Here is a 13,755-nt window from a genome sequence, read left to right as displayed (position 1 = left end):
CCATAGAGTCTTTTTTTTTAATGGAGGCTCTCATGGAATAAATATTACAAGACCACTCTATCATTTATGTATTATATGCAATTATAGAAAATATTTTTAAAAAGCTTTGCCTAAATGATGAAGAGAGATCTCAACCAGTAAATTGTCAGCTACCAGAAACTCTTGAAGATGCTTGATATATCTATTGCCTTTTCCATCCACCTTCCATTTTACCGCATCCTACTCCATTGACTAAGATTAACAAAAGTTGATATTTACTGAGCCTGTACTATATGCCAGGCTATTTTAAGTGCTGTAACCCTCACAGTATTATTACTATTCAAATTATATAAATGAGGCAACCTGAGGCACTGAGAAATTAAGGAATTTCCCCACAGTCACCTGCATGGTATGTGGTGGAGCCAGTGTACAATCTAGGCAGAGCTAAGGCTCCTAGCAACCACACAAGTTTCTTTCCCAGAGAGAGAAAGAGAGAGAGAGATTAGATGATGCCCCTCTCTCTTTCATCCACTGCCTATGATAGGTTTAGTTCTCCAGTACCCTACTCTCTCATCTACCTCCCCATCCACCCAACCTTCAACCTTCCATCCAGTCTTCAGAGGAAGGGAAGTGACTCTTCCTTCACACAACACCTGGTGACTCCAATTAAGATAACCTCTGTCTGGCCATGTGGTCTTGTTTCCTTATTCTAGATGGTGAAACTTCTTTCCAAATATCTCGTTCAGCAATTCCACCTTGATGAAAGAAATCACAAGTTTTGGAAAGAAGCAGATTACAAATTCAGTCTTTTAACAATTACCCTAGGCAGCACAGTGTGACAGAAAGTCAACATACATCTCTTGTATTTGTTTGAAATTTATTTTGATGAGGAAGAACTTTCTCTTAGTTGAGATTCCTCTAAATTTCCTTCCTAGCCTCCAGAATAATATCTCCAGGTTATTCCTCTAGCCTTCTTCCACCCTCAGCAGTCTGTCCAAATTTTCACTACTTCTTCCCCTAAATAGAAAAAAAAAAAATGTCCCTTTGGCTTCTTCCTCACCCTCCCTCATCAAACTCCACCTTTCAGTCATGCTTAGGTGCCCCTGATCTCCACTCTAAACCTCTTTCACCTCATTTCTCTTTTTCTCTCATTACAGATTCATCTCTGCTGCTCTCTGCCTCCCACTGCCATGTGACAAATCCCTTTTAAAATAGCTCTGGTGACTCACCCGGCGGATACTGTATTCCATTTATATGTACCTTTTCTATTCCCCAAGGGGCATAAAGAGTTTCACAGAAATTCAGGCTTATTTTTACCTCGGTCTTGTAGAAGAATTGTCTGTAAGAAAGGAATGAAAATATAGTTTGGGCTTTTGTCGGAATAACATGACTATTAAGGCTGATAACCAGGTTTTCACTTTTCCAGGTTTTTTCTTCTCCTCAGCTCCCTCTCCCTTGTGCTTGTTATTTCCTTCAGGATTTATTAGTAGCCTCACCAGAAGTTAGACTTTAGTCTTGCCAAGTAGTTGTGCTGTTTCTGAACCAGTCACCCATGCTAGAACCCTCAGAGCTGGTTCCAGGCCTCTATTAGGTTCATGCCCATTGACCAGTGGGTAACCAGGGGGTCCAGCACTATCTTGGGATCCTCACCTCTATTTCCACTGCCACGACCTGACTCAGGCCAGCATCTCCTCCAACCTGCACCAAGGCAGTGATTGCCTAATGGCCCCCACTGCCCTCAACCATTTTCCTCCAAATTATTATTCTCTGTCCCTCATCTGAGCATGCTGCAACCTGGGTCCCTCTGTCTAGATCCTATCCTTTGTCATGGAACTCAGGACTTCTTAGTCTGGCTTCAAACTACCTTTCCTCTATAAACCTCTATAAACCTGAGCTCTGTAACTCACCCATCTTGGAAACAAGCAGCTTCCCCACACATGCCTCAATTTCTGTGCCTCTGTGCTTTCGTTCATTTGGCCTTTCTGGCAGGAGTGCCTACCCTTGCCTTTTCCTGGCAAGCTCTTTCTCAGGTTCAAAGACACCTCTTTGGCAAAGCTTTTCCTAACTTCCCCAGAGTGGACTTAAATACACAGAAGACTGTATTCCTATAGCTTTTTATGATAACGGTTAGAGAAGAGATATGTATAAGATAGTATGGATCACAAAAATGTATTGGAAGGCTATGATGTCCCAGGCACAAGTACACAGACATCAAATTCATAGTCCTTAACCTACTTCTAAGTAAGACAGAAAATAAAGTCAAATGAAATGGTATTTCAGGGTGATATAGGTAGTAATAGAGATGAGCCCATGGGCTGAGCAGGCACATAGGGGTGACGGAGCTCATCTAGGCTGGTGACATCAGGAAGGTCTCCAAGAGAAGTCACACCGTGAGCTGGGCCATTTGGAACATCCAAATGGGAATGGCTTTGATGACTGTCACAAGTTTCAGGACAGCAGGCTAGATCCTGTGCCCATGTGCTCTGCGGGTGCTCAACAGATATTCAGGACATTGAACACATTAGAAAAGGTTTGGTCTGTGGATCTCTGAAACTCCATTGATACAACCCAGCCTCGTTCTTCCTCTGGATGGTTGGCTCCAATTGTGTTCTCACAGATCCAACCTTAGCTTAGCCAATGAATAATGAAAGTAACAAAGTGATTTCCAAGAATGCTATTTTCTCCTATCCAAGTCCTGGCTCTCTACAGCCAAGGAAACTGGTGAAAGGAGTCACTGGCCCAAGGTGTTTGGCATGCACAGCTGAGCCACACTGTGAGTCACACAGTCATGCACAACTAATGTGCTCCCTGGCTAAGCAGTAAAGGCTCATGAAGTAAAGGTAAAAGGTGTTGCACCATGCCAGGCCAAGTTCAGAAGTCACAAGTTCCAGAGACCCCTCTCAATTGGCTTCCTGACTCCTATCTTGTTCTCTACGTTCCATCTTCCACCTGGTAGCTCATGTCATTTCCCACAGCCTTTAAAATGAAGTACATGCTCTTTGGTCTGGCAGACAAGGCCCTTCATAATATCTGCTCTGACTCCCTGATATCACCTTTTGTACCCACTTCCTAACCCCCGCACAGTCCATTGGTCATATTAAACTACTCACATTTCCTTAATTCATCAGGATTTCTCTTACCTGCAGGCCTTTGCCTGAGCTGCTTGTTTTTTTTGCCTAGAATGCACTGAAACCTTCAGCATAACTCTAAATCATCCTTCTGGTCTCAAGATAGAGGCTATTTTCAAAGGGAAGCTCATCCCTACCCTCCCTTCATGCTAAGATCTGGATAGGTTTGCTCCTGTGTGTTCAAAACTCACACCCTCTGCTTTCTCCATCATCCCACATATTACACTGCATGAAATTGTTTGCTTACTTGTGTGTCCCCCCAATGTAAACTCCCAGAGGGTAAACACCTGAAGGTTTCCCCATTGCATTCCAGTGCCCAATCAAGCATCTGGAATGCATTAGGCATGCAATGCACTAGGCATGTATTGGTGGAGTGAGTTCCTGGGGAAGGGAAACAAGAAAGATTTTCCCAGAATGTGAGGTCTGAGAAAGCAGGGACTTTGTCCTGTTCACTCTGCTGTGTCTTCAGTTTCCGGCATATAATAAACCCTCAGTAAACATTTATTGAATGAATGAAATCTGTAGGTTAAATAAGGATAACCCCTGAATCATCTCTTTACATATGGTTTCATCCTAAGGGAATTGTCTTCTGAAGTGAAGAAGACAGCATGACACAGTTGTCAACACCCGGAAGCTTCCATGAGTTCAGATCTAAACTCTACCCCTCACAGACCAAAGGACCTTCAGAAAGTTAACTAACCTTTTTATGCCTCAGTTGTTTTGTCTTTAATCGAGGTCTGTTGTGTGATTAAGTGAGCTAATATTTGTAATCAAGAAAATAGCTATGGTTATATATTTTAACAACTATTTATTATTTTTAAAAAAAAGAACAGTCTTATAAAATGAAAAGTCAAGCACTGCCCATATTCTTCCACACATCCTATTATTATTATCCCAAATAAATCCTTAGGGCCTGGGAGACATTTGGGAGACAAACCATTCCATTCATCTTTTGTGACTTTGTTATTTTTCAGCCCTCATAAAGCAGGTTATCTGTTCTTATTAAGGGATTGCTTTCTCTAAGACCGTGTCTGAAGTTTATTTTAGACAAACAGCAATGAATATGGATAGGTGACCACATCATTTGCTAGGAGGCAACTTTTTAGTAGTTTCCACTCTGATTCACTAGTTGTATGACTACAAGTAAGAAAATTTGAGCAACTTGCCTTTGTCTACCCTCTGGAAATTCTTGATATTGCTAAATGTCCCCATAGGACTAAACAACAGCCAATACTTTTCACTTAAAACTATCAAGACAAGGTCAGGTCTTCCTATTTAGAGTCTGACAGAACAGAATGTATACATCATCACCTACTTGGTTAGTAAAACCCTAAGCATGAAACAAATCAGCAATTTAATTAGCATACAAGAGAGCATGAATCTGGGGTGTTGAGTGACCAGATGAACATTTAATTAAAAGTTTAGTGCAAATTGTGATCACATGAAGAAATGCTGCATAGGTCAGCATTTGGAGCATTAAAAGCTTATTCACAGTAAAGTATAACATGTATGATAACTACAGTAATGGCAAGTACAGAAATCCTAATAAGGTAGGGAGATTATTCTCCAATTCAAAAGGTGTTTATTTTTACTTGAATAAAGTTTCTTTATACCAAAATTCTAATTTTTGCTAATAGGACAAAAAAAGGGACAAGTTGTGTCATTTTATTCCTTTAATAGGAAACCAAAATAAAACACAAAGAGGTGAAAAAACAATTGAGTGAAGCAAATTTTTGAGTAGTGAACCTTCAGAATGGGATCCCAGTGAAGACTGGATTATTTTCTCCCATATTCTATAAATAGAATTCTATTATAGAGACAAGTTACAATAATCTCGAATTGTTGCCATTGTCACAGCTGTAACTTGTGACTCATGTGTAAAGAACCATTATAAGCTGGACTCTAAGAGTGATCAATATAGCTTTCACCTCTGATAAACACTAGCCAGAATCTCTTCCATTACGGTTACCATCAAAGAGAGGTACAAGTAGGACAGAAATCAAACACAAATGATATACTACCTTTCCCTACATACAATGAATAGACTAGGGAACTATTCTTAATAATAAATAATTTATTAATTAGAACATATAAGTGAATACAGAAGACATTTAAAAGTAAAAATACAAAGGAATAATTTTATTCATGCAATACTTTCATAAAAGGTGAGTATAAACTCAGTCCATGCGTGTGTGAAGTGAAATGAGCTTGCCGGCTGGAGAGGGACAGGGTGCCAGAGGCTACTACCCAGTCAGGGTCACAGCTGTATTGGTCGATTGCTGGGTTCCTGTTGGCTTGGTCTGGATCATGTTATTTCTGGTGTTGGATTTCCTGTCCATGCTCTTGACCACGTCTTTCACCCACCTGGCTTGTGGATCAGCACAGACTTTTAGGCCACGTTTGGTAATAAAACTGTAATGCAAGGAAAACACAGACGAATTTAGCCACATTCTCAAAGCCTTGGGGTCAAGAGTTAAGATCAGAGCAGACTTGAAGAGATCTTGTGCAGAAATTACGGCAAGAAATAGTCTTTCAGAGCCATGAGATCAAAAATGGGCACCCGTCTTCTGTCATCTATTTTAACATAAAGGAGAAATATCTGCAAGTAGTATCCAGCCCCTTTGTTCACCACAATTCACAGGTTCCTTTTCTCATCCATGTCACCAAATGTTGTAACAAAAAGACATCTGAGGCCATCTAGTTCCATTATTACATACACTCTTCCTTTTCAAATTTAAAAGTACTCATCTTATATTTTTAATAAAAGCTGATATTTACGTTTTCATTTTTTAGAGTAAAGCTTGCAATTATGTGTTGGGAAGAGTTATTACTTCTAAAAATGAGATTCTGGTAGAAGAAGGGGACCATGTAGTTTGTGCATTGACTCATTTCGTTGAAATATGGCAACTGATAATCAAGGACTCTGCCTAACTCAACCCTAAGAACCCCCAACTCCAGTGAGGCTTGCAGGGAAACCCTGACATGGGTCAGCCATCTTTAAACCCAGACCTCAGAGCTATGCACAGTATTCAACAGACTCTTCCACTAAGCTAAATAGAGGAGGACTTCTATTCTTTATTTGGCAGCCAAATTTTTGCAATAATCTCCATTCAGTTGGGCTGCATAAAGACGTGATTGACAAGGAAAAATAAAGAGCTTGTCAGTTAAGCTGAGCTGTTCCTCCATGTTGACCTACTTTTCCTGAGGAAGGCAGCATTTCTGTATACTGTATTTCCATACCTCTAGATATCCACCCAGCCCAGCTTCTGTGGAGACAAACTCACATTACTGCTTTCAAGGAGCCTTCCTTGATGGTGTAGGTCTTGATTCTGTTAACTGGCAGTCGCTGGGTAGTGAGGCTCACACAGGTACTCTTATCTGAGACTTCACTCCCTACACCTGGTGAGAAAAAAAAAAACATACAATGAAAAATTAAGCTATTATCAAAATCATAGGAACAATCACCTGTTAAATTACTCTAAGAATGTTGTGAGAATATAAGACCATTTGCTTTTTGGGGGAAGAGATGACTGACAGGCATCCTGAATCTCTTGCCCATCATAGATTCTTAGTAAATATTTGACTAATTTAAAACCTCAATCAATAGAATTGTTTCAGGAATTTCATGCTGAGACAAAAACAAGATGTTTTCCCATCTCTATGTATATTTTCACTTAGACATTTGGGACGGCTAGTAAATGTCCCAGTGACACTCATTCATTCATTTATACAACAGTGCCTGTTGTGTCCCACATGTTTTATTAAGACAGACATTTTGTCCCTGTTTTCATAGAGCATTTCTTCTAATGAGGGAGCCAGGCAACAGACAGGTAAACAGAAAAGATCATTTCAAATAGTGCAACATGTTACAGTACTATAAGTGAGATTACAGAGTAATGTGTGAAGAGTACTGTAGGCAAGGTAACATTCAGTGGGGGAAGGCTATCCTCCACAAGCTGCTGAAAGTACCTTCTGCCATTAACCAGTTCACCCAGTCCTTAGACCCCCAAACAGAGACAAAGCAAGAGACAAAGCAAGAGAAGAAGCAGATACTGTTGGCCCAGGCTGAGAAGAAAGCTGCTGGCAAAGGGGGTGTCCCCACTAGGAAATCACCTGTTCTTAGAGCAGGGGTTAACACCATCACTACCTTGCTGGAAAACAAGAAGGCTCAGCTGGTAGTGATTGCACCTGGTGTGGACCCCATCAAGCTGGTTATCTTTCTGCCTGTCCTGTGTCCTAAAAGGGGTCCCTTACTGCATTATCAAGGGGAAGTAAGGCAAGACTGGGACATCCAGTCCACAGGAAGCACACTGTCGCCTTCACACAGGTTAACCAGGAAAACAAAGGAGCTTTGGCTAAGCTGGTGGAAGCTATCAGGACCAATTACAATGATGGATATGATGAGATCTGCAATGTCCTGAGTCCAAAATCTGTGGCTTGCATTGCCAAGCTGGAAATAGGAAAGGCTGAGGAACTTGCCACTAAACTGGGTTAAATGTACACTGTTGAGTTTTCTGTACATAAAAATTATTTTCTGTACATAAAAATAATAAACACTTCAAAAAAATTAATAAATGGTAAAAGGTAAGATATATGTACATGGAAGTCAGCCTTAAAATATTCATCCCCAATAGTAATGGCCCAAGGGAATTAAACTATTGCGTTTAGAGAACATCTAACATTGCAAAAGGAAAAATAACTTGGGAGAATTAATACTGTTAAGGGTTGGGTAAAATCTAATCGAAGTTTCTAAGTGCTGATTTTCTCCTTAACTGTAGACACTGGTCTTTGCTTCCCAGAGAAATAGGCAGCTAAAAAGCATCTAAAGTAACCACTGATAATGATCAAGTTTGGTCTGTAGTGTTGCTAATATCAGAAGGCATTTTTTAAAGCATGGAACTAAACAAAGAGTGTTCACAGTGTGCTTTTCTTCATCATTCCTTCTCCTCTCCTCCACTCTCAGTGCCAGTCTGCACATTCCTACCCTCTACCTTTGCCAATATATTTTTAATGCTGAATTGTTTCTGCAACCAATGAAAGAGGAAAAATCTGGGCTTTTTCTCTGTTTCTCTCATATTTAAGAAACAAGATTTCTCTCTGTGAAGTATCTGAAATGGACTCCCAAGACTCAGGGAATCCTGTTATACTTGAAACCACAAAGCCTTTTCCTTATTCTCAGCAATGTTTGTGTGTCTGTGTTATTCTTTAAAATATCACCTTCACTCAGGTTGCAGAGTTGAATCAAAGCAGAGACTGTTTGCCTCATTTTTGTAAGTAAGAAGCTAAGCAGCAGTGGGACTTATAGAGCTCCTTCAGCTAGAAAACTTGGGAATTTGAGACCAGCGTCTGCAGTTCTTCTCAGCCTCTAACAGACCTCCTTTCCCCTACTCCAGATCTGAATCTCCCTCAGATGGTATGCCCATTGTCTCAGCAAAATGCCAGCCAGGTAGCAACATGTGGCCTAATGTAGTAATCAAACTTTTTTGTTTCATCAATATTTTTTTGTTTTGTACACAATTTCAAGGACTTCCAGACAGCAACCTTTATTCATGGAACCCCTTCGGGACCCATTATTAGGTTATGATATCATAGACTAAGTAATAAGTCTACCAATTAGAACACAAATAAGTAGACAAATTCACTCCAGTCATAGGAAAAAGTAATCCTTCAAGAAATATCTACTGAATGCTCAGGTAAGGGCTCAGTATAGCTGAATCTTACCTGGATGTGTCTTGCAGGTTTATTGAACTGTGTGTAAGTTGCTGACCTATTTGTTAGTAGTTATTATTGTATAGTCTCTTACAAATAGAGAAAATTTCTCATAAATAGTAATATTTATGGCATTACTAACAGAGTCCCCCACGTACTTGAAGGTAATATTGATGTTCTGGACATGAAGGTCTGAACTTCCAGTCATTTGGGGCTTGGTTTTGTATTGAAAACATTGATTTGCTCCAGAGCATATATCCTCTGATGCATCCCCACATTGTAACTGAACGCTCAAAGATTTTGATAATTTATCAAACAATATATTAAATGGGCAAAAGCTACAAATGCATTTATAATCATCACCTCTAATCCATAGCTAACATTGATCAAAAAATTACTGTTTGCAAGGAAATCTGATGTTATTAAATAAATAAACCATAATATTTATTTAATCTTAATCTCAGGTGATCATGTCCGTTATCCTATTCAGTTTATACATAAATAAGCATAGGCCCTGAGTGGTTAAGAAATGTGCCCCAAATTACCCAATTAGGAAAACTAGGAGCCCAGATACTAACCAAATTCTCCCTGTTCTGGGAGTTTACGAAGCCCCCTACAGTCAAAATCATCATTCCTTTTTTGCACATGGGAAGTTTAAGGCTCGCCTGAGGAAAGCAGTTTACTCCAGTTAAAACCTGAGTCAAACCCAAAATGTGTGCCCACCTGCCTTGCCTCCCTGTTCTTTATCTCACAGACAGCTTCTTGACTTACCTTCCACAATGTATGCAGTGAGACAGCAGATGCCAAGGAGGGCCAGGGTGAGAAGTCTCATGGCTGAGGTCCTGCTGAGCTGTGCAGGGAGAGAGTGAGGATCAGGCTCTTTGAGGACCTCTTTTATGCCTCCAATGGTCAGCGCACTTCCTGTGGTGAGAGGGGGCTTTTGAGGTGGGTGTGGGATCATGGAAAGTCTTTGCAATACTGATGCTTTTTATTTTCTTTAAAAAAAAAAAAAAAGTCCCTTTTCCCTGTTCATACTAACCTAACGCCTTGTGGCCTTTAACCCTTTGTCTGTGGTTAATGTGTCAATGAAACCAAATGTCTGCATAGAAGAAAATGTGGTTGTGTTGTCTCCTGCCACCAGCCTGAATTCAGATCTTCCGCTGTAGACATGCCTGAAGGCTGTTCACTGCCATGGTCCAGCGCGGAAACTGTAAAGGAAATGAGGTGGAGTGGTCACTGTGTTCCATCCCACCTCATGTGACATCCAGTGTGACATGAGGCTTCCACAGCCATGGATCATGAGTCCCTGGTGCCACGCTTTGACTCTCTCAGGAGGGGAAGAGAGGCTGCTGCCACACTGAGCTTTGCGATCCTTTGCTTTCTTTTCTGTCATTTTTCTCCTCCACCTTCATTCAAGTTGCCCTCCTTTCTTCATCCCAATCTCCCCAGGTACCTAAGAAAGAATAACTGTTTAAGCATGTCTATATGCATATGTTTGCTTTATTACAACTTGACATACACTTTTATAGAAGCTTTTGAAAAGTTGTGCTGTACCAACTTATTTCAAATAAAAAGGAAATAAAATGATCTATAATCTTACCATCTGACAGTTTTCATTTTTAATATTTTTCCAGTGAATCTGTATTGGCATACATGTGTTCTCATAATTGTAGTCACTTTAAATGCTGTTTTAACACCAATTTAAATATCTTCCTGTTTTTTTAGCCTTCATATTTCAACTTCAAGTAAATATACACACATACATATTAAACCATTTTCTTGTAACTTATTATAAAGATCAGAACTGTAAGATCAGTTTCATTAATATATACTGAATTACTTCCCTTTAATAACCAGAGGTAGGATTACTGGGTAAAATGATATGATCATTTTTATAGCTCTTATTATATATTGCCATATAATCTCCCCAGATGTAATTTTAATTTGCAATGCTCCCAGTAGAATTTAAATATACTGATTCCACTGGAACTTTTCTGCCACTGAGTTTGTTGTATGGTGGTTGCTCTTTATTTTACATAGATACCTATAAAATGTATTTATTAAATATATGTGTAGTTAAAGGTTTTGCATTTGCTATTAGGAATATGAAAATAAATTCCTATGTTTTCATAAAAATTATAGGTTAACCTCTAAGAGACTTTCCACTAATCACATTTGATTTTTCACCCAGACTTCATTCTAAACTTCCAATTGGCTCTTTAATGATCTCTACCTTACTACACAATCACTCCTTGAACACTGGACACATCTTCTTTTCAAACTGCTTCTCCTCCTATTAGTCCTTAGCATAGAGCAATGTGTTCTCTTCCATCTAATTTCCAAATACTGATATATAGGGAGCATCTTAGACTCATTGCTATCTACCCACGTGTCATTCATTCTCAACCAAACTGGACTAAGTATACCTTTTGAGTAGTTCTTTGACATGTCTCCTCCTTTCTTCCCACACTGCTCAAATGTTAGGCCAATTGCAGTGGACTAAGTGGTTTCCCAGTCTAGGGCCTCCTCTCAGTCTGTTCTCTGCAGCTTTGCCAGAGTGATCTAATCTAATCATGCCATTTCCCTACTGAGAACCTCTTTGCCAACTTCCATTGCCTACAGGATTAATTGCAAATCTTTCATTGTCATATATAAGAATGCTCAAGATCTAGTACTGCTTTTCCTTTCAGTACTGCTTTTCCTTCCACCATTCACTCACACACTCCCAAAGCTTAACAAATACATACATGTGCAGCCAACCCAATGGGCCAGCCTCTTTTATAAATATTTTCTCATATTTTCATAATCTCATATTTTATTTTCATAAAAGAGGCCAGCCTCTTTTATGCTCCTCACATGTTTCTTTTAACTGGAATACCCATGACAGCTCCCTACATAGTTACTTGTAAACTTCTCCTCTCTGTATAAACTTTCCTGAATTTTTTGATAAAATTAAGTTATGCCACCCCTTTATGCTCTCTTAGAACTTTGTTCTGTTCTCAAGGCTATTCTGCAGCTAATCTCATTATGTTCTACTCAATTACATTACTGCATCACCCACTAGATGGCAGGCTCTTTGAGAGTAGAAGATTCCCTTGTTATCTCTGGATCACTGGTACTTGCAGAAAGCCTGGTATGTAATAATTGCTCAACAATTAGTTTTTTAATAAATGAATTATTTTTAAAATGCCAAAATTACAATGATTGTGCATTAAGTGAAAGATGATCATCTCTAAAAACATAAAGCCATGTTTCATGACATTGATCTAAGCAAATAAAGGAAACAAAGGCAAAAACAGACAAACAGAATTACATCCAACTAAAAAGCTTCTGCACAGCAAAGGAAATAATCGATAGCGGTAGAAGACAACTTATGAAATGGGAGAAAATATTTACAAACTATACATCTGATAAGGAATTAATATGTAAAATATATAAAGAACTCAAGCAACTCATTAGCAAGTAAACAATACAATTTAAAAATTGGCAAAAGACTTGAATAGACATTTCTCAAAATAAAACATGCAAATAGCAATCAGGTATATGAAAAAATGTCCAACATCATTAATCATCAGGGAAATGTAAATTTTTTTAAAAAACATAATGAGATATCATCCTACACCTGTTAGAATGGCTGTGATCGAAAAGACAAATGATAACAAGTGTTGGCAGGGATATGGAGAAGAGGGAACTCTTGTACACTGTTGGCAGGAATGTAAATTAGTATAGACAGTATAGAAAACAGTAGAGGTTCCTCAAGAAATTCCAAATAGAACTACCATATGATCCAGCAGTCACACTACTGGGTATACATCCAAAAGAAATGAAATCACTGTATCAAAGAGATATGTGCACTCCCATGTTTATTGCAACATTTTTCATAATAGCCAAGATATCAAATCTACCTAAATAGATAAAGAAAATGTGGTACATACACACAATGGAGTACTAGTCAGCCAAAAGAAAAGGGGGGGAAATCCTATCATTTGCCAAAACATGGGTGAACCTGGAAGGCATTATTTTAAGTGAAATAAGCCAGGCACATAAAGACAGATACTGCATGATCCCACTCATATGTGTAATCTAAACAAGTTGATTCCATAGAAATACAAAGTAGAATGGTGGTTACCAGGCGCTGGGGCAGTTGAGAAGAGTGGGGTGGGGTTGGGGAGATGTCAGTCAAAGAATACAAAATTTTAGTTAGATAGAAGGAATAATTTCAAGAGATCTATTATACAACGTGGTGACTGTAATTAAAAATATACTGTATTCTTGAAAAATGCTGAGAGTTAATGTATTCTCACAAAAAAATGATGGCTATGTGAGGTAATACATACATTGATTAGCTAGGTTTCGTCATTCCGCAATGTACATACACTTTAAAACATCATCTTTTACACATAAATATATACAATTTTATCTGTCAGTTTTTTAAAATAAAATAAATAATGAAAAGAAGTAAAAAATAAAGGTGTGAACTCAGGAGATTGTGCATGAGGCTTTCTCATGTTTTCAATCAAATCGACAATTTTACTAGTGGCCGAATTTTTGTTTAGCATATTGACATGGAATTTGTTAAACTCTCAGAATGAATTGTTCACTTTCAGTTTGTCAAAGCATGCACTAGAATCTCATTTGGGGAAGAATTAAATAACAGACAAGAAAGTAGAAACCTAGTGCAAAGTGGGCATGTCCTGCTAATGGGTGTACATTGGTTGACAACAATCAGTTGAGGCATGCTTGCCATAACAAATATTTTTTATCCTTGACTCTTCTCTTTCTCATAGATGTTACACCTAATCAGCAAATACTGCAGGCTCTCTAGCTTCAAAATAGAACCTAAACACTTCTCGCTACCCCCAAAGCACGCTATGCCAGGTCGCCCTCACCTCTCACTTGGATTAGTGGAGTCATGCAATAGCCTCCTAACTGTTCTTCC

The 13,755-nt window shown here is 38.9% G+C and overlaps 1 protein-coding gene across 7 annotated transcripts in view; it reads right to left on the bottom strand.

Moving 5' to 3' along the window:
* Positions 1 to 3,859: 3,859 nt before the first annotated feature.
* The window catches only part of LOC105493010 (lymphotactin), a 170,056-nt gene continuing 160,160 nt past the window's right edge, over positions 3,860 to 13,755 (bottom strand). For 3 of the 7 annotated variants that reach the window (XM_011760436.3, XM_011760434.3, XM_011760433.3), the window contains exons 2-5: positions 9,856 to 10,269; positions 9,588 to 9,737; positions 6,392 to 6,506; positions 3,862 to 5,519 (exon numbers count right to left, since the gene is read on the bottom strand). In XM_011760436.3, the coding sequence (XP_011758738.1) occupies positions 5,351 to 5,519; positions 6,392 to 6,506; positions 9,588 to 9,648 (345 nt within the window). In that variant the 5' untranslated portion in view covers positions 9,649 to 9,737; positions 9,856 to 10,269 and the 3' untranslated portion in view covers positions 3,862 to 5,350. Of the gene's footprint in view, positions 5,520 to 6,391; positions 6,507 to 9,587; positions 9,836 to 9,855; positions 10,270 to 13,755 lie in introns of those variants that run through there. The other 4 variants (XM_071075213.1, XM_071075211.1, XM_011760437.3 and 1 more) reach the window with 4 other exon arrangements.

The sequence above is a fragment of the Macaca nemestrina genome, chromosome 1 (genome assembly GCF_043159975.1).
Source record: "Macaca nemestrina isolate mMacNem1 chromosome 1, mMacNem.hap1, whole genome shotgun sequence".
NCBI classification, from domain to species: Eukaryota; Metazoa; Chordata; class Mammalia; order Primates; family Cercopithecidae; genus Macaca; species Macaca nemestrina.
Note: the sequence above shows the minus strand (reverse complement) of the source record. Positions and strands in the feature narration are given on the sequence as shown.